The sequence below is a fragment of the Phodopus roborovskii genome, unplaced genomic scaffold (genome assembly GCF_943737965.1).
Source record: "Phodopus roborovskii unplaced genomic scaffold, PHOROB, whole genome shotgun sequence".
Classification (NCBI taxonomy): domain Eukaryota; kingdom Metazoa; phylum Chordata; class Mammalia; order Rodentia; family Cricetidae; genus Phodopus; species Phodopus roborovskii.
In genome coordinates, this window is record NW_026125397.1 from 18,374,119 (window position 1) to 18,395,550 (window position 21,432).

Below are 21,432 nucleotides of genomic sequence, written 5' to 3' on the forward strand. Positions count from 1 at the left end.
CTCTGCCAACAGGGTCAGCTATATTGCACTGCCCAGGCGAGGTGCAGGGCCCGCTTTGCTGAGTGCTGCAGCTGGTAAGGGGGAGGGCACCCTTTCCCTGCCTCCACCACCACACGAGGGAGGTCCATGACCCTATCTACTGGGTCAAACTCTACCACGCTGCCCACGACAGGCGGCGGGCCCCGTCCTCCCAAGTGACGCAGCTGGTGAGAGGTGGCAGCTTACACTTTTTAAGCCCTCATTGTCTGCTTTCACTAAAAACACTTTCTGCATGGTACTGTATGCCTATAACCCCAGCATTTGGGAAGTAGAGGCGGGAAGGTCAAGAGTTCAAGGCCATATCTAGACCAAGGTCAGCCTGGGTTGCATACAACCCTGGGCAGCTAAGGATCACAACCCACGGGAGGAGGGCTTGCTCAGCACAACCCTGTCTGGACATCCTGGCCGGACTCTAACTGCATTCACTACATGTGCGGAAGTCGTTTCTCTGCTCTGGCTTTTCTTCCTAAATCAACCGGACAGCGACAAGGATAGACTGGATTATCTAGATTACGCGGTATCCACTCTGGATGCCTGCCACCTTCTGGCTCTACCCAGCGCACCCTTTGTAGGGCCCACACGGGCTTGTCTCTCTCCTGATGCTCTTAGATGGAAACAAGTTAGCGGAGGCCTCCCGGGCAGCCATTCCCTGGGCCTGCAGTGATTTCTCCCTCAGAATTATGCCTGGTGACTGATGAGCAGCTCAGGAGCTGTGTGTGCTCTCTACAGAGCTCCCAGTGACTGACAGAACAGAGGTCAACGAGCAATATCGCCCACCAGGGTAAATGGTCATGAAATATTCTGACTTCCCTCAAGAATGGAAGGGGTCCAATGGTACAGACACCTATGAAGGAAGAGTTTAACTACAGATACATTTCCTCACATTTAATGCAGGGCACAGGATAGACCTCTAGGGGACTAGTCACCAGATCTGCCCATGAAGTCATCATGGCTAAAATGACCAGTCTTTCCTACAATGATTTTCTTCTTAAAAACAAACAAACAAACAAAAACAGAATTCCTCATCTTACAATTTAAGCATAATTCATGCTTTGAATGCCCCATATCACTTTAAAAATTGACCTTCATTAAATCTAATTTTAAAAATGAGATAAATTTCACACCCAATCATGTGACTTTTTTCTATGTGCTTCATTATAGCTCCTATAATCTTCATTTTAGCATATCTGTAACATTTTTCTATGCAAAGTATATCCTGTAGAAATTTTAGGAACTATGAAAAGTTCTTCACATTGTCACTACATAGAAACACTTAGCATTATTCCATTTTCCCTAACAGTTTTTGGGCTGAGCATAGGCCCAGTTTCTCACTTTCTCTGCCTAATCCAGGAGTATACTTTTATTTTCTTATATTTCTTGAACATTCTTGATTTTTGAGACTTAATATATTACATACTTTCTGTAAGGATCCAGGCATTACGCTGGCCCGCCCGGTCACCTGGCAGAATGCACTCAGGCAGTGCCCTGGTCAGCCCAGGGGTCCATGAGTACCAGTCTGCAGGCAGATGCAAGGACAACAACACCCTGCTCTCTTGGCACTGAAAACAGACACAGGGTAGATGCCTACACCGTCAGACAATGAGACAAAACACAGGATCTTAAGAGCTCCAAAGGCCTTCGAAAGCCTTTCACATCAGCCTCAGAAGGTGTCCTCTGTTCCCAACCCACTGGAACCTTCACTTACATATTATCACCAACAAAATGCTTGTAACATCTACACACCATTCACTCTATGCTATCTAATTATTCCTTTAATGCAGCTGAAACTGGCATCTCTATGGTGGTTATCCATTGATAACCTTGCTTGCTGCTTTTTGGGTCACACAGAATGAATCAATACCTTTTCTATAATTATCCCTTCAAGACCACATATTCTCAATGAGATGTATAAACCCAGCACTTGAGAGATGGAGACAGGAAGACCAGGAGCTCAATCCCAGCCACGGATACATACAATTCAAGGTCAACCTGGGCTACCTGAGACCCTGTCACAAACAGACAGACAGACAAACTGACAGGCAAGCAACCCAAGTATACATTCTCCTTCAAGTCAGAATGCTTGCTACTTCAAAGGCTCCTCAGGCAATTAGTTTTCCAGACTCTGTTTTCTTGATGTACAGGATGCTTTGGTTTTACAAAGAACCTCCCCTCAAAAGTCTGCTTACACTGAATGCATTTCCTAAGAGGAAGCTGCCACACAGCAGACTCTTTTTAAAATCACCCCAGGATCTGCCTCCCGGTAATCCCCCTTGTGAAATGCTGAGTGTGTGTGGAAGCTCTGGTGTTTTTCTATTAATAACTCATAGGATGTGGCAGGGAGGTGGGGAGTCATCCCTTCTCACTGTATCCCATGCTACTAGGAGACACTTTTGCTAGCAGTTCTCCTTCGCTGGCTACAAGGAAGTGTGCAGCCATGGCAACAGCACCAGGTAAAATCCAAGAAAGCAAGGCCTTTGGTCCACCGGCCCTCAAGTACCCGGATGTGCCCAACACTGCAAGCTGAGAAGCCCACCTCTCAGGAGAGGGACTACAGCTCCAGTTGACACTTGAGCTATAGCCTTACATCATCCTGAAGCGGGAACCCAGAACCCTGCTCAGACTCCTAATCCACAGAAAATGGGAGACACAGGGCCAGCAAGGTGGCTCAGAGGATAAAAGTGCTTCCGGCAAACCTGACTTTGACGTCTGGATTCCATCATGGAAAGAATGAACACCCGAAACTGTCCTCTGACCTTCACATAGCAAACAACCACCTGCATGCACAGGACACACAAGACACACACAGACAGATACATGTGTATCTGGGGAAAAAAAAAAAAAGTGGGTGTGGAGGTGCATGTCTCTGATTCCAGCACTTGGGATGCAGAGGCAGGCAGATCACTGAGTTCGAGGCCATCCTGGTCTACAGAGCAAGTTCCAGGACAGCCAGGGCCATACAGTGAAACCCTTTCTTGAAAAACCAAAACCAAAGCAAAAGCAAATGATACAAAACAGTTGTTGAGTAACAGGGAGCCTGAATGCTAACACCTGCAGATAAGTACTCAGATCTAACAAGAAGGAGGACTGCCCTCCCAATGTCCCCCAACACACACACCACATACACACAACAACGCATACACACCACACACACACAGATCACACACATCACAAGCACACACCACACACACACACAATCACAAACACACACCACACACACACACCACATACACACAACACACACACACAGAGCACACACATCACAAGCACGCATACGTCACACACACACACACATCACAAACACACACACCACACACACAAACACACACATAGACAAATAAAAAACAAAAAAAACAAAAACAAAAACAGGAAAACAAAAACTTTCCCTTCAGTGGGAAGAAACTCTCCTTTAACATCTGACTTCCCCTAGTTCATTTTTCCTTTCCTGGAATCATTTAGGAATAGCTCTGCTAGTAAATATTCAAAACAAAGAGGTGTAGATCACAAGAAGAGTCAAAATTAGGTGTCCCACATGCAGGGGGGGGGGGGGAGGAAGAAAGAAAAAATCCCAAAGGCCAGATGAATTTCCTGTGTTCAATTTATAAACAAAAGCAATACAGGAAGGAGGAAACAAAAAGCAAAATTACACCATGATCTATTTCAAAATCAGGATGTGCTAAAATAAAAAAAAACTAAAATAATAATAATAATAATAAAAATGAAGCCTGCGACAAAATTAAAGTCCTGATTTTTTTTTTTTTTTTTTCTCCCGCCAGGTGGCTTTTCTGTCTCTGCAGTGCGGGCAAGAGATACTCACTTCTCTGTGCACCAGGACACATCAGTAATGGCTTTCCAACACTACACAGACTTTCCACATTCTAAATAAGCCAGCTTTCAACAGTGAAGGGTAAGTGCAACTATTTTAAAGAGTAGCATAAGCTGGGAGAGGCTTTGTGTGTGTGTGTGTGTGTCAGGGGACTGCCAGGAAACCTGTAAGTAGAAATAAATGGTGGGTTGTGTATTAGAAGATAGGACATATTAGAAAAAAGAAGTTTCTGAGATTTATTTTTGTTTGGGAACAATATATATATATATATGTATACATATATATATATATATATATATATATATATATATAAAATCCCGAGAGTCCTCCTAGACATAAAAATGCAGAGGGTGGTCATCAGTAGCAAATTAGATTAGGACAGATGGCTTTTTACTGTGTGATGTGACCCATCATGACAATGGCTCTAAGTATAGAAGCAATTGGAGTTACTACAAAACTAGCAAGATGACTCGGGGTCAACGGTGCTTGTCATCTCATGATGCAGGCCTGACAGTCCCACTACACAGAATTGTTCATTGACCTCCATGTGTACCATGGCACATACACCTACATATGTACCACACACACACACACACACACACACACACACACACACACACACACACACGGGAGGACGAACCCTGAGTTCAAGAGAGGGAAGGGGGAAGAGCCAGAATATGAGTGTTTAAGTATATAAATCTATGGCTTTTGTAGGAACAGGACAGGTGTCTGGATCGCAAGGCTCACATGCTAAGAGCTAACGCCCAGCCTATGGCATGATTAGCATGGCCTTGGGAGGAGAAATTAAGTCATCAAGAAAGGACCACTGGCGGGGCCGATGGAATGCCCCCTTTGCCTCCCTCCGCTTCCAATCCATCCTCAGGCGAGCAGCTGTTCTATCTACCACACGCCCCCCCCCCATACCTCTTTATCTCAGACTTCCCCTAGGAGTACTGCAAGCAGGCTGCACTGACACCACCAACAATTCGAGAGGGAAACAAACCTTCACACGCTTAACACACATTTATCTCAGGTATTCATTACAGTAACAGAAAGCTGACCAGTACAACGGCGTGAACTTCTTAGGTGTTAAAATATATTTGTTCTTCATTTCACTCTATTTCTTTTAGCAGGAAATAAGAATGAGGGCATAGACTACTTTGGTTTGAAAATTAATGCACTTCACACCGTCTCTTAATAAAGCGAATTGTGCACCTGTGCAGATTTCTATATCCCGTCTCGTTTGATTTTGGAATCAATTCAGGCAGAGCCACCAACATTGACTCCTTCGGTGTCACCTTTAATCACTTACATCTCTGTAGCCGTCTTTCATATTCCCAGAAATATCTCCTGCTATTTCTCTACAACCAGCTGGGCAGAATTTGCTGGGGGGGAAAAAAGAATTTATATTTTATCAAATACTGAAACCAAAGAAATGCATTAAACTAAACTTCAGGTTTCCCCCTCTTTCATAACATAGACAGCAATATCTTTCTTCAAAGACAAACAAGAAACCTAATTTGTAAAAACACAAACTGCTCTGGAGATAAGCTTTACACATGGTTTCTTGCTTTCTATAAGGATTCATCACTGGTAAAGTATTAAGGCAGCTCCTTAATGTGGCTTGATTCTAAGATGCCTAAGAAATACTTCTAAGGTAAAAGGAAAATTCACCTATATAATTTAACCCTATTCTTATTAAAAGAAATGTTTGAAATACACAGCATTTTATGTTTGGATGAATAAAAAGAAGGCAAACAGCAATACTCCTAAGCAGCATTTTGGTGTTCATACTCTACAACAGCCTAAACTATACTCCTCTGCATAAACACAATGGAAGCCAGATGTGTAGATATAAATATTCTAGTAGCTGTATTACAAAAGTAAAAAGAAACAGAGAAAATTAATAATATACATTTAACACAATATATCTAAATTCTGTTAATTTTCACGTCACAAAAAACAAGAATCAAGGAGATAACTTAACTTTGGTTTTTCTTAGTATTGGGGATTTTTTATACCTGCAGTAGAAATACACAGTCACCAGGGCTACTGTAACAGATACTACTATTCTGTGTTAATAATAAATTACCTTTACAATTAAAGTGGCCTATTTTAAACGTACGGTTCATTCAGTCATCATCATACAAGTCTGTAATCCCAAACAATCCAAAGGCTGAGATGATGGGACCACATGCTTAATTAAGAACAGGTTTTACCCACAAGTGTGTGTATACACATACACAATAGATAGTAATAAAACAGGGATCAATTTACTTAACAGTCATCATTCAAGGAACTTTCTGGGAACACATCATAGTACACAGGCTATTGTAGCTGGAGAGTCTCAATGCTAGTGGCTGTTGACTTGAGTCAGCCTCTACTTAGCTAGCTGACCCTGAACACTGCTATATCATCTCTTGGGCTCAGTCTCTTTATTCCCAGCTTCTTGAAGCATCAAGGACAATTACATCTTTGAAACATACAACAGACACAGACACACACACACAGGCATAAAAACACTGACACTTTGAAGATGAATACCAAATGCCCATTTCTATATATACTACTCGGCCTTCTTTCTTTCTTTCCTTCCTTCCTTCTTTCCTTCCTTTCTTCCTTCCTTCTTTCCTTCCTTTGAGATTATAATATAATCACACCATCATTTCCTCCTTCCTTCCCTTCCTTCCAAGCTTCCTATATGCCTCTCCTTGATCTCTTTCAAATTCCTGGCCTCTTTTTTCATTAATCGTTATTACTTATATGTATAAACATATATTCCTAAACCCAACCTGCTTGGCCTCTACAATGTTACTTGTATGTACGTTTTCAGGGTTGACCATTTGGTACTATACAAGCAATTGTTGCTCTTAGCATTCCTTAGTTACTTATAGTCTTTGTGTAGAGTCTGAGGCTTCTTTACTCCACTTAAAAACTGACAGATTTCAAAATAGCAGCTGTTTCTTTTTATTTCCTTTCCTTTCACTTTCCTTTTGCTGATTAGAAACTCAGACTGTAATGACAACTAATTATTGAATGACTCAAACATTTCATAGTTGTTTCCTAGTGGCTTGCATGGCAGTAGGAATCAAGGAATTGAGAAATACAAACAACCTCCTGCAGGTCCACAGGTCCTTGAGAGACAAATTGCTTAGTGCCAGATAACCCTCTGAATTCAGAATGCTCGGGATGCTGCCCATAGTATAAGACCCCCACGGAGCCCACATGCTAATCAAAAGCAGTAAAAGCTCATAAGGAACGCAGGGATAGCAATAGTACAAAGCAGAAAGACTAAATAGCCTCATGCTAATGTAGTCTAATTTTGCTGTCAAATGAATTGACAATCAAATGAGTAACAAAGGCCTTCTAAAGCTTTCCATGTTCCAGAATTATGGGTAAGGGGCCTGTAGTAGTGGCCATCCTTAAGCAATGAAAAATGACTGGCCTAAAGTGGAATCATTCTGTCATCATAATGCCACATTGTATGCTTGAATATATTCTCCTGTGATGCCCAGCGCCCTGATTATGTGTGGTTGCTAAAACATTAAAGGCCATTAGCCTCCGTATACATGGGTTAAACGATAACCTTACAAGTCAATATATAGTTTTTTAAACTATGATTTCTCGTGCTTCTCTGGCACACTTAATATTAGCTAATACTGGAATTGATTCTGCATATCAAATACCTACACTAAGAATGTCCACATTTGTAAGATAGTTAAGAGCACAGGCTCTCAGTGTAGTTACTTACGCGGATGGTGCAGAGAGATGCACTGGCCACTAAAGAGAACTCTAAACTTACAGTTTTGTTGTTGGCAGTGACTTTTAGAGAGCAATTATCAGCTGTCCCCCAGAAGACACAGGTCATTGTCTAAAGCCACTCTTGGTTGCCACAATTGGCATGTGGACAGTTAAATTCAAAGAATTAGGGCATTCAACAATGCCTAGGACAGTCCTACACAAGGATCACAGGAAGAGCATGCCCATAGCTGGGAGCTAGGAGTTGCCTCTGGGCCATTTTACTTCATTGATGGCTGGGGAGTAAATACGGATCGGAGATAATATATCTGTACTTAGTAAAGCTGAGCTACAACCCGTCTCTTTAGCCTCTATAGGCTTTAGGATAAAAGGCAAAGCCCCCATAAAGAATCATACAACGGGGAGTGGGAGGAAAGGAGGGAGAGGGAACTAGAATTGGAATGTGAAAAATAAATTAATGAGAGAGAGAGAGAGAGAGAGAGAGAGAATTATACAACTCATTTCCACATACTAGCCAGGGAAACAGTAGACTCCAGACTCAAACTGTGAGTCTGGCTCCTTGGTAATACAGCAGAACTTAGGGATGGGCAAACTATGGACCAAGTCTGAAATATAACTTGCTTCTGTGTGTGTGTGTGTGTGTGTGTGTGTGTGTGTGTGTGTGTGTGTCCACGCGCATGTGCACACTAGCATGCACACTCTCATTGTGCTTCATACAGCCCAGGTTCACCACTGAACTTCTAGGACAACACAGGTATGAACCACATTCATTCCAAGCCATATCCCCACATTGCTGCTTTTTTTTTTTTTTTAATCTTACATTATGTGTACCTACTAGTATTTTTGAATAGGTATTAATCTGTGAGGACAGGTGCCCAAAGAGGTCAAAAGAGAGCATTGATCTCTTGCACCTAGAATTACAGGTAGCTGTGAGCTTCCTGATGAGGGAATGGGAACCAAATTCAGTCTTGTGCAAGACCAGTGTATACTCCGAAATGCTGAGCCATCTCTCCAGCCTGGGCTTGTTCTTATAAATAAAACTTTATTATAATGCCAGTGTATTTATTTCCATCATCTACCTTGGCTTTTTTCCTTCAACAGCAACAGAGATTACATGAGTCAGTGCAAAGGAAACTCTTGGCCTACAAAACCTCTATTTACAGTACAGCTCTAGACACAAGGCTTGCAGACTCTGCCTTTTGGGAACATCTCTCAAATACTCCTATACTGCTATGCACGAATAATTCAGGACACATACTTACCTGTATTTTTCCTCCGAATAATGATTGCCTCGGTCCAAACAAGTTATTAAATCTATTAAAAATAGAGAGAAGTACAATTAGCAGTGATTAGAAACAACCACCTGTTTCTAAATATTTCATTAGAGATAAAGAAAGTAAACTTTGAAAGCATTATCATGCTATTTGAGTTTTTCTAAAAATAAGTAAAATCTGTGGTTACAGTCTCCAGTGTTTAATCTGTTTCTTTTTCCTCTCCTGCCACTGATGGTGACTTTCCAGGGCTACTGTCTAGAGAACAGTAACAGCATCTACTTCTAACAGTAACTACTGGACATCTGCAGGTGGCATGTACACAATATCCCTGCCAGGAGGAAACCATTAAAGAATAAATAAATTGCAATCCATGGAAAAATCCCCAGAAAGATTTTCTTTCTCATTTGTTTGTTTGTTTATTGAGACAGGGTCTGAGGTAGCCCAGGTCTCAAAGTTACTACATAGCTGAAGATGACCTTGACCTGTGATGGTGGTTTGAAAGAAAATGGTCCCCAAATGGAGTGGCACTATTAGGAGGCGTGGCCTTGGAGGAAGTGTGTCTCTGTGGAGGCGGGCTTTGAGGGCTCATATATGTTTAGGCCATGCCCAGTGGTTCAGATCACTTCCTGCTGCCTTCACAAGATGTAGAGCTCTCAGCTGCCTCTCCAGCACCATGTCTGCCTGCACATTGCCATGTCCCTCCATGACGATAATGAACTAAACCCCTGAAACTGTAAGGCGAGTTGGTCATGGTGTCTCCTCACAGCAATAGAAACCCTAACCAAGACATATGTTTAGGAACCTTCACCTCGCCTTCCCGAATGCTGGGCTTACAGGTATGTGCCACCAGGATTGGATTTATGTGGTGCTAGAGTTAGAACCCAGGCTCCACACATGCTAGACAAGCAAGCACTCCCCCGATGGAGTGGCATTCAGTCACACAGAAACAAAAGTTTCCAAGAACACGGATATGGTGATGAACAATCTTCTGACTTTCTTCTTTTCTTCTGGTTTTTCAAGGCAGTGTTTCTCTATGTAGCCTTGGCTGCCCTCAAACTCGTAGAGATCTGCCTGCCTCTGACTCTTGAGAACTGAGACTAAAGGCATGTGTTAGCTAGAGTCAATAACCTTGATCAACAATCAGAAGCAAGCACATGAAACGAAAGGTGTATTTTTGTTGTTGTTTTGTTTTGTTTTATCAAGGCGGGGTTTCTCTGTTTTGGAACCTGTCCCGAACTAGCTCTGTAGACCAGGCTGGCCTCAAACTCAGAGATCTGCCTGCCTCTGCCTCCCAAATGCTGGAACTAAGGGCGTGTGCCACTAATGCTTGGCTAAATGGAAAGTTCTTACAGGGGAACATTAAACCAGCAAAATAGACCCCCCAAATATCTCATATTCTTGGCAATAGGTTCTTTCTCTTCAGGAACCTTTTGAGAATCTTAAGGGACAACACATGGTAACCACTGGCCAGGATGGCCAATCACACCTAATCCGCTCTGAAGGAAATGAATGGCACATCCCCTTCCAGACATATTTCTGTCGGGGGGGGGGGGAGAGCATAGCAGGAACACTGGGAATACTGTGACCCTGGATAGCAATGGAGTGGGCTACATGGTGCTGACCCTGCGCCATATGAGGCCAAGGAAGGAGCCAATGCTTTCCTCCATCACATTCTCTTCCCTTCTCTTCCACCCATGGTTGGGTTAGTCATGTGACAGGGACTTCTTGTCCTGCTACTATTGTGTCTCCAAGCTGGCATGCTAGTGCGTGGCAGAGGTAAGGATCGATAGTTAAAATGTTTGCTTCCTGAGCAAGAAAGGAACCTGGAACCAGACCATAGCGGGGTCAGGGAAATTTCCCTAAGGATGTGTCAATCAAGGTTTATAGGAAACAAGATTTAGTCTATCCCACATGACTCATCGGATCCACTGACCACATGCTCTACAATGACTCAGTACAGGACCCACTACTTACAAAGAAGCCGTTCCACTATGTCCTCAAGATGGGGTTTTACTACATATGTTGGGAACCAGCAGTTTGCTGACCCCGCCTCCTGATGATGGGCTGGACACTCATGGCCATGTCTTCTCTACCTCATGGCTTACCTGGCTGCTCAAGCTTTACCTGGCTGCCAGGGGACTCAGTTACGCATGAGCAAGTTTCCCTTTTAAAGCAAGCACGCCAAGTGTGCCCCTCTTGTTCTTTCTCTTCCTTCTCTCTCTCTCTCTCTCTCTCTCTCTCTCTCTCTCTCTCTCTCTCTCTCTCTCCTGCTTTCGGTTGGCCCCTTTTCTCTCCCCTCTCTCAATAAACTCCACGTGGGCACTGAGTCTCGTGTTTGTGTTTCATAGGCGATAATTATATCAAAAGAACCAACAGCATAGCCTTGGCTGGTCTGAAACTCACACGCAGACCTGACCGGCCTTGAAATCACAGATACCAGCCTGCCTCTGGCTCAAGAAAGCTGGGATTAAAGGCTGTCCAGCTTGTCCTCACATCTTACCACTGTATCTGAGATCACACTTATGTCCAGAGAGAGAGAGAGTGAGAGAGAGAGAGAGGGGAGCAAAAAGATGTCTCAGGCAGACAGGCTTTATATATGCATGGTGGTTTCTGTTGTACCTGGATGGTCACTGCTGGCATAGGCCAGCAGAAAGCCCCGACCAGAAATGTGAGATCCACTCTGGAATCGGACAGTCACTTCACTTGAGTTCACCCAGAGTTCTTTGGGAACAGTCCAACTCCCACAATATGGACCTGGAAACAAAGCACACACGTAGCACATTTGAAAACTTACAAAGAACAAAGAAAATTTGGTTTAGAGACAAGATATACTCTACAACACGTAAAATCTGTAATTCTTACGCGTCTGGAATTTCATTTGACAGAGATTGATCGGGAAACCTGACTAGACTGCTAAGCTTGGGGTAGGGCAGCTGACCATAGAGAAGCAAGAGGTTGCAGGCTGCTCACTATCAACAATCCAACAGAAGGGCCTCGACCTTGGAAAAAAGACTAACAAAACAGAGGTCAAATACGTTAAGGAAAAATTGATCATAGAGAAGATACTCTAGGGAACCTACTAAGTTTGCTTGAAGAAGCCTAGTCAAAGGAAGTTCCGGATGAAAATACAATGAATGCCCAATGCATGATTAAAAAACAAAAAAAAAAAAAAAAAAAAAAAAAACACCCACGGAGACTGTTGAGATGGCTGCTTGTCACCAAGTCCGTTTGGTGGAAAGAAAGGGCTAACCTTCATTAAGTTCTGTAGCATGTATGTACCCACATACACATAAATAAATATAACTACAATGTCAAAATTTTGCTCATATTCATTGCTCACATTTTCCTCTTGCATTAACTTCTGTCTTAACACAAAGTGTGTTCTGATTTGTGCCAGGGAGTCTGTACAAATGATGTCTCCCCCACCTTGAGACAGAGTCTCAGAAGCCTAGACTGGAACCTGGGACCCTCCTGTCTCCGCTTCTAAAGTACTTTCTAAAGGCAAACACTATGTTATAAATTTGTAAGGCATGGAACCCCAGAACTCCTGAGACAGATGTTATCTTTGTGAGTTGGAGGCCAACCTGGTCTATATAGAAACTTCCAAGACAGCCAGGGATACTGAATAAGAACCTGTGTCAAACAAACAAACAAATAGACAAGAGAATGAATAACCCAAAGTAGTTCTGTAAATTTACTGACTAATGGAAGTTTCTAGCTTGGTGTGGTAGCTTATGCTTGTAATACCAGGACTCTGGACTCTGAGGCAGGAAGATTGCCATGCATTCCAGGCCGTCTGGGCGACATAGTAAGATATATCTTTAAAAAAAAAAAATTAAGAAAAGAAAAAGGCTATAAACTCATTTTTAGAGAAAATTGCTTGAAAAGCAATAACAACTGTTATAAACTGTCAAAGGGCAAAATGAGACTGAGTGTAAAACAGAAACTAAAACCCTTCCTGTGACTACTTAAGTAAAATCCAATAGAACACTGTGTTCCCCGGTGTGCATGTGGAGGTCAGAGGGGATTTTGGGCTTGGGGACCAAACTCAGGTGGATGGGATCGGTGGCAAGCACCTTCCTTACTCAAGGAACTATCTTGTGGGCCCCACCAGCAAGTTTTGTTTTTGTTTGTTTTTCCCTCTCTTTTGTGAGTCTCATTGTACACTCTTGGCTGGCTTGGAACTCACTATGTAGACCTGGTTGGCCTAGAACTCAGGGATCCATCCGCCTTACATCCTGAGTGCTGGGACTGAAGGCATGCACCACCATGCCCAGCTCCACAAGCAAGTTTTGGAGGGAAATTCTTCACTAACTTCTCTTAAAACAATATAGAAGCGGCCAAAAGCAGCAGTTACAACAGTCAAGCTAAGAAGGAAGAGATGTGGGAAGAAATGATTGCTCCAATTCAGTAGCAATCAAACCAGCTCGCACTTCCCCAAACCCTCACAGGACCAAAATGATCCTATTCTGTAGATCAAGAACCCAATTAATCAATATCCTGTCCTGGTAGGAAGGATGTGACTGCTCTCATGTCCCCTCCAAGTTTCATATTCTGAAGGTCTGAGAGAACAAGCCTTACTCTCCTGCCCTACATCTCTACATTACTAAGTCACAGTGAAATCCAAGTACAACAACTTCCTGGCTCAATTCATCCATTAGATTCGTGTGTGTAGTACATGCACATGTGTAAGTGTGGACATGTGTGTGCCTGTGCATGGGTAGCGTCTTCCTCTATTGTTCTTGACTTTATTAAAGACATGTTTTAAGTGTTTGCATGCAGATATGTATGTACACTATGGGTGTGCATGCCCAGGGCCCACAGGGACTAGAAGGTGGTGTTGGATCTCCTGGAGTTAGAGATGTTTGTGAGCTGCCATGTGGTTGCTGAAAACTGAACTTGGTCCTCTGCAAGGGTGGTAATTGCTCCTAACTACCAAGCCATCTCCTAAACCCTTCTATCTTAATTTCTGAAACAGTCTCTTGCTGAACCTGGAGTGTATGGATTGGACTGGGCTGGGTGGCCAATGAGCTGAAGTGCTGGCTTTTATCTGGGAACTGGAGATCACAGCTCAGATCCTTGTGTGTATGGTAGGCACCGTGCCAACTGAGCTGTCTTCCCAGCTCCACTTCCATCATTAAAAGCCCTCATCACATATTAATACTTCCCTGACGTAGTATTTGCAGGTGTCTTAGAATAGCTCACATGCCAAGAACTATATGAGTGCTTCTTTTATAAAAAAAAAAAAAAAAAAAGCACAGTTTCTCTTGAGACTGTGCCCACAGAGCAAGACAATCTTATATCCGTCTCTTCATCTCCAGCGGACTACATTCTATCCTTCAAATATTGCTTGCATTGAAATGTTCTTCCATTTACAACAATTTGTAAAAGCCAAACCCAAATAAAAGGACATGTGGGACATTTTAAAAATGTATTCTCTCTGATATGCCACGGGAAAGAAGTGAGCTGTGCCAAAGTAAGAAAATAATTAAATACTAGAGCTGGGCCATGACTGTAATCCTGGCACTTGAGAAGAGGAGGCAGGAGGATTTGGAATTCAAAGGCAGCTTGGAGTACATGCCAGGGGGCATGTCTCAGAAACCAAGGGCTGGGGATGTATGGAACTCAGTGGCAAAATGCTTGACTAGCATGTGCAAGACAGTTGCTCAAGGTGATGGTTAATAATGATTAGCAGCTGGGTGGTGGTGGCACATGCCTTTAATCCTACCACCATGGAGGCAGAGGCAGGTGGTTCTCTTCGAGTTCCAGGCCAGTCTGGTCTACAGAGCAAATTCCAGGACAGGCTCCAAAGCTACAGAGAAACCCTGTCTCAAAAACAAAACATAACAAAACAGGTCACAAGCAAGTTGGGAAGGAAAGGTTTTATTTTAGCTCACAAGTTAGAGTCCTTTATCAGGCTGAAACTGAAGCAGAGATCATGGAAGAATGCTACTTGCTGGCTTACTCCCCATGGCTTGCTCAGTTTGCTTTCTTATATACACCCCAGTTCACCTGCCCAGAGGTAGCATCGCCCATGACAGACTGGGCACTTTCTCATTGATCACTAATGAAGGAAATGACCCATAGACCAATTGTGACTCGATAAAGTGGGTAATAAGATTCTGGGTCACAATACAGGCTGACTGAGGTTTATTTGGGGGAGAATTCACTCACATAACAAACAGAAGATGGCCATGCATTCCCGCTCCAAGGATGTCCTTAGGAGCATCCAGGTCGGTATCCAGACTCCATCACTCCCACACCTGTCTCCACGTCCCAATGGACATGGTCAGTACAGCAGGTGTGGGCGGGGTGGACATCTCACTACAACTCTACTTTTGCCATGCTGACAAAAATGAACCAGAACAGTTATGAAGTACAATGGGCATTCCTGTAGGTTAATGCCAGTCATAGACAGTGCCTGACTGCCAGGTCCTTTACATGTCTGAAATGCATTTGCCCATTGCAGAGGTTAGTATACTGGTATACAAGCCAAACAGTGAAAACAAAGTAAGCCAGCAGTTAATAAGTCAGGACCTTCTCCTCCTACCCATGTCTGCTTCCTTGCACACTTCTCTGCCTAATACCGAGTCTCTGCTAACTCTGAACAGCATCCCAAGGAGCTCTGATGGAAATGTGGGCAACACATCTAAACTGGCCGTCCAAAAGAATTCAATTTCATTTTTTAAAAGTTTACAGAAGAGTTGAAACATTGCAAAACTGTCCACTTATCCCACACATGGATAGGAATATGGGTCAACAGACAAACTTGTACAGTACATGATTCCCCCCCCCCCCCCCGAAGCCAAACACATACATCTGTAAAGCTCTAACTTGGTTAATCCTGCCAAAGTTATGATAAGCGCACAGACATTTCTGGAAAAACTTCAAAGAAAGTGAAGGTAAACACACTGTCCTTTAATGACCCTGAAGCCAGGCACCAGTCCATCTCAGTCTTGGCGTGCCGCAAGAGGGCGTGTCCTAGTGTGGGTAGGAGGACCCTTCCTCTGTATCAATGTCATGTAGAATGGCTTTCCTGATAGCCTTGGTGACCACATCGTGAGGCTTAGTTTGGGGTGGGCATTGATGGGAATTTTGTATGTTTCTCTTACTCGTTGATGAATAAGACACAGTTGGGCCAATGGGGCCATGAACACACGGCTGGGGGAGGGGTGAGAGAGTGAGACATGAAATATGAATAATGCACCAAGAGCATTAGACAGGAAAGGAAGGAGTAAGCTCAAATAGAGAAGGAGAATGAACAGCTGCGGAGAGAATCCCAGGAGCCTGAGCCAGGGGCGGGGGAAGTGAGCAGAGCCAGGTGTCAGCATGGACTCTGAGAGTGTAACAGGTACTTGTGGTGCAGAGGGAGGCTGGAGGCCAGCATGAGCTTTGATACGCTAATAGGCTCCACAGATAGCCATTTGTCCTGCCCCCAGCCAAAGGGGAAATGGCTGGGCTGGCGGTGGAGATGTGCTTGGTCTAACTGCCAGAATCTGGAGGAGACAGAGTTCCCTCTGGACCCAACAGAAGCTCGTAACTATCTTCCTAGAGTTAAGAGGGGAGAGAGGCAGCTAATGGGAACCCCAAAGCGCCCCTGGCTGTCCAAGCAAAGCTCTCAGTTTTCAGCCAGACCCCTTGGAGGATGATAACCCACTCCCTACGCTATGTGGTACTGGGGTTGAACCTAGGGCCGGGCCCGGGCTGAGCTAGTGCTCTGCTACTGGTCTCTCCTTTGTATTTTAGGACTAGAACATTAGTTTGCTTAGACTGGTAGTGAACTCAGGAGGCAGCTCTTGTGAAATTTTCTTTTCTTGCCTCAGCCCCCGGGCGGCCAGCATGAGTAGACTGAGTAGGAAGTATCTTTTCCTAGGAAACTTCTCCCCGGCCCACATGTGTTCAAGCGGTAGAATCATGTGGCACACACCAGCACTTTGGTCAGTGGTGACTTTGTGTATTTCCGTGGCTTCATAAAATCAAAGCACTTGTGTTTACAGTGATGCTGGCAAATACAAACATTCTGAGCTGGGCCGACAGGGTGACTCATGCCTGTGATCCCAGCACTGGGAGACTAACACAGGAACACTGCCATGAACCTGAATTACGCAGTGAATTCCAAACCAGCCTGGGCAAAACACTGTCTCAAAACAAGCAAACAAGCTGGGCAGTGGTAGTACACACCATTAATCTCAGCAGAGGCAGGTGGAGCTCTGAGTTTGAGGCCAGCCTGGTCTACAGCGTGAGTTCTAGCATAGCCATGGAATAAACAGAGAATCCCTGTCTTGAAAAACCATAAATGAATAAATAATAATAAAATAAAAATAAACTTTCCTGCCCTGCACATGGTATAGACATATTCACAAAACATATATAGTTATGGGCAGTACATTACGTTCTGGTCGAAGCTTCACCCTAGCCCCTAGCATCCATATACCCAAAGAGCCTGGAATGTTCTGGTGAAGCTTCAACCCAATCCCCGCTTGTCGGTATCCAGGCACACCTCACCTGTTGGGGACCTGGCAGAGTGGGTCACCCCTGTGTGCGTGGCAAGCACTACCCTGGCTCTGTAAGCAGCCACAAAAGGCCCCTCTAAGAGACAAGCTCCGCCCACTTCCTGTCTCTTTCAGCAGCTCCTTTGAGGAGGCAGGCAGGCCTCCCACGTGAGTTCTGCCTCTATGTTTGGTTTGTTCCCCCCCCCCCATGGGATCTGCAGAGATTCCCCCTTGCATCAAATACCATAACACCCCTCTCCCATCTCTCTGAAAACCCTGCTACATCCCTGAAAGTCCCCCAAATAATGACTCTCCTCCCAGAGATGCTCAAGACCACTACCACTGGGCATTAAACCTGCCCCCAGGAAAACAGATAAGTGGTGTTTTGGTCTCTCTTTTCTGGTCTTCCCTGAGGGGGTGGGGGTGGAAAATCATGCAGGAGCATTGTGCCTATTAAATGTGGGCCTTTTCTAATTTGGTTTGATTTGTATTGCTCCATCAGCGGAGAGGCTTACTGGGATGCAGAAACTTTTCACATAACACTTGATAGTAGGTGACTGTTACCCATTCATGGACCTACTACATCTACTTTACTTTAGAGTCCACTCCATGAATGTCTGTATTGTGAGTGTGTGGGTGTATCTCTTCAAAAACAAACAAAAAGAATCTCATGAAGTGTAAGCTGATCCTGAACTTGCTACGTAGCCAAGGATGGCCTTGAAATCCTGACTCTCCTGCTTGACTCCACTCTCCCTCCCATGAGAGAGTAAAAACCTCAGCTAAGTTAGTCATTCCTCCCTTAAAAGCAAAGCCCCCAAAAGAAGCCATGTTCAAGCCAGGCATAGCGGCACACATGTCTGTAATCTCGGGACTTGGGAGACAGGCAGGAAGATAAATAGTTCAAGGTCATCCGTAGCTACCAGCAAGTTGTAAGCAAGACTGGACTAGAGGAGATGCTATCTCAGAAAACAAAAACAGAATGGAAGCCATGTTGAGCATTTTGGCTTGTCTAAGTGCATTCAGTGTTCCCTCTCAAACTACCCCATGAAGTATTAGTTCTCAGTGGAAGAAACGGTTACATCTATTTTTTTGGTATAAAGTATGCTTCAAGTTCAACGGCAATACGGAGAAGCAGGAAGCCCTTGGACTTTCTCAGCTCTATGGTCACATCCTTGTCTCAGAATTCTGAGTTGGAAAGTTGCAGGCAGTCTGAACCTGTGAACAGAAAAGAGGACAGGCCCAAGCCCCAGAACACTCACTAGATAAGGTTTTGCATCCTGAATCAACAGGACAAGGAGTTTGGGAAGGTCGATGGCCATGTCAAAAGGCTTGAGGACTGTAACACTCTGTGGGAAAACAGGTAAGGAATTGTCCTTCAAATGGACTTTATAATTTTTTTCCATATTTATTTTGTGTTTTACTTGCATGTATGTATGCATGCATGTATGCATGCATGTACATACGTACATGATGTGTGCTTGGTGGCCACAGGGGTCAGAAGATTGATATCTATGAGCCATGTGGGTGTTGGGAAATGAACCCGGGTCCTCTGCACGAGCAGCAAGTGCTCTTAACTCCTTGCTGAGGCCGCCCTCCAGCCCCTCACTCAGGGATTTAAAAACCACTATCTCAAACCAACCCAGGCACTTTTGGCTTTTCTCCGTCGGGTTCTGTGGGACAGCACATTTTTGTTTCACTTTTGCTCATCTCTGAATTCGGTCCTGCAGAGGGAGAGGAGGGTCTTGTTTCCTCCCGTCAGGGCGCGGTCCTGCTGTTGAATGATGCTTGCCTGCTTTTTTAACAGGGGGTCCTCCTACATTTAAACACTGGAAAACACAGACCCTCAACTCAAATGAGTGCTCAGGAGCCCCTCGCTGTGATCATCTTCTATCACACCAGTTTGGCCATGGTGGGTGTACTCTGCTGCAGGGAGTATTCTTTGATCGGGGAAACCTGTTTCCACTCAAAGTCTGGTCCAGCCCTGCTTCCTACAGCTAGGGCACACACATTCTCAGGGTGTCTGGTTCCCATCAACTGTGCTATGTGAGCCACTGCCCTGGAACCTGTCATCTCAAGCCTCCTGTGCTGCCTTTCTTTCTCTAAGCTCAGATGTCATGTAACGCAGCCTGGCCTACAACTTATTATGTAGCTATGAACACCCTTGAACTGCCTGCTTCCACATCCCAGTGCAGACCCTGATGTTACAAGCTTCCCCCACACCCACACCCAGTTTTGTGCAATGACCCAAACCCAGGATCCCAAGCAAGCACTCTACCAACCAAGCCACATTGCCAATGTTGCAACCCTTATTCTTATTGGTGAGACGGGTCCCATCTAATGCTCCAGTCACAAATTCCCTTGTCACCGGGATAGAACATTAATTGGATAGGCAGAAAAATCAGGGAAGAGATCACTTTTTCCTCTTGTGGGTAACTGGCAGCCCTGTATCAAGGGAAGAGCTATGAGTAGTACTAAAAGGAACATCATTGAAGCATTTGTCACCAGTCAGGAAACCAAGTCCTCACATCCCCGGGGCCAGGAAAGCAAGAGCTGCCTTCTTCAGTTCAGGAGTCAGTTCCTCAGTGCATCGCCCTGGGGGCCACATCAGCCTCTGGGAGGGAAGCCCTTTGTTTCCACGCACGAATAAAGCAGAGCTTCTCAGAAGAATCAAGTGCCTTCTCCAGGCCAAGCCTGGAGCCTCCCAGGCTTTGGCAACGTGTGCAGCAGCGCATAGCTCTTCTCCTCAGGCTGCCTGTCCTTGGCAAGGTAATGAGAGCGAAGCTTGAAACCGTCCCAGGTTGTTTCCGGTGGAAGTGGTTTTATTCCTGAAAGCTGGGTAACTAAGTCACTATTTTATGAGTGAAAGGGCCCCGTGCAAAAACATTACATTAAGAACACAGCCCCTCCTTTCCCTCTATAGCCAATGTCCGTGTTAAAAAAACAAACACAAAACACACACTCAGGCACCAAATGAAAACCTACCACCTTGGAGGTTTGTCATAAATTAAAAGGGACAACAAAAAGGCCTCCCCAAACCCTTCATTAGTCGTATGGAGCCCCTTCTGAACTCGTATATAATTTTCAGGACAGATAGGAACATGCCCGGCTGGGCTCAGTGGCAGGGCTCCTCACAAGGCTCAGTCTCAGCTGCCAGGAAAGTAAGTGGTCCCCAGCGTGGCCCAGCCTCATGCTGAGGCAACAGCCGCCAGGGATGCTGAAGCTGCTGCCACAGCGCTATCCACTTTTCCTTCGCTTTTCAGTGCAGTCAAAAGGCAGGATCTGTCCAGGCTTGCTAATTGCAGCCGGGTCATTGTACAAAATTATAGAATCTTCAGGGCTATTTTCTCTGAAAAGGAGAAATTAGCATTTAAAAAGGGATACTCTTGGGCTGTGCCATTAAAACCATAGTCACGAAATTTTGGTCTCTGGTTCTCAGACAAAAAAAAAAAAAAAAAAAAAAAAAATCAGTTAACACATAACAAATGAGCCAGACAGATTCCCAGACAAAGGTGAACTTTCCTTGGGCTTCAGGGACACAAGAGTGAAGACGTGCCTCCCTGGATCAGCACAGCACCCTACCAAGCCACCAGGCACAAAGGGTAGCAACTGAATCACGGTGTTTCCCGGGAGGCAGCTTCTCCCCCTGGAGACTATGGTTATGTTAATGAAATACCTAAAGGGGGATCTTTAGGCAAATCCAGCCTTTTATACGATGGAAATTCCTTTCAAGGTTCTGTGTTCTTCCAAAAACTGAATAGAGAACTTCATATGTTCCAAAATCAAGCACTATTTGTGAAACAGTAGCTCCTGGGCTTGTGTTTTCTCTTCTTGGAATTAAAAACACAGATCAAGAATCACAGTGACAAGATGCTACTGCAGTATGCCAAATATCTACCATCTTGAAAACTTAGAAATCTTTTTCTCTCTCTTTCTCCTAAGACAGGATTTCACTGTGTTGCCCAGGCTGTCCTCGAACTCAGAGATCTGCCTGCCTCTGTTTCCCAGTGATGGGATCAAAGGCATGGGCCACCAATACCTGGCTAAA

General features: G+C 44.5%; 1 protein-coding gene across 1 annotated transcript in view; it reads right to left on the bottom strand.

Annotated features, from left to right (window-relative positions):
* Dcbld1 (discoidin, CUB and LCCL domain containing 1) overlaps nt 1-21,432 on the bottom strand; it is a 64,851-nt gene that overhangs the window by 13,071 nt on the left and 30,348 nt on the right. Inside the window, exons 3-5 of the mRNA XM_051175524.1 lie at nt 11,515-11,649; nt 8,884-8,935; nt 5,175-5,247 (exon numbers count right to left, since the gene is read on the bottom strand). Of these exons, the coding sequence (XP_051031481.1) occupies nt 5,175-5,247; nt 8,884-8,935; nt 11,515-11,649 (260 nt within the window). The remainder of the gene's footprint in view (nt 1-5,174; nt 5,248-8,883; nt 8,936-11,514; nt 11,650-21,432) is intronic.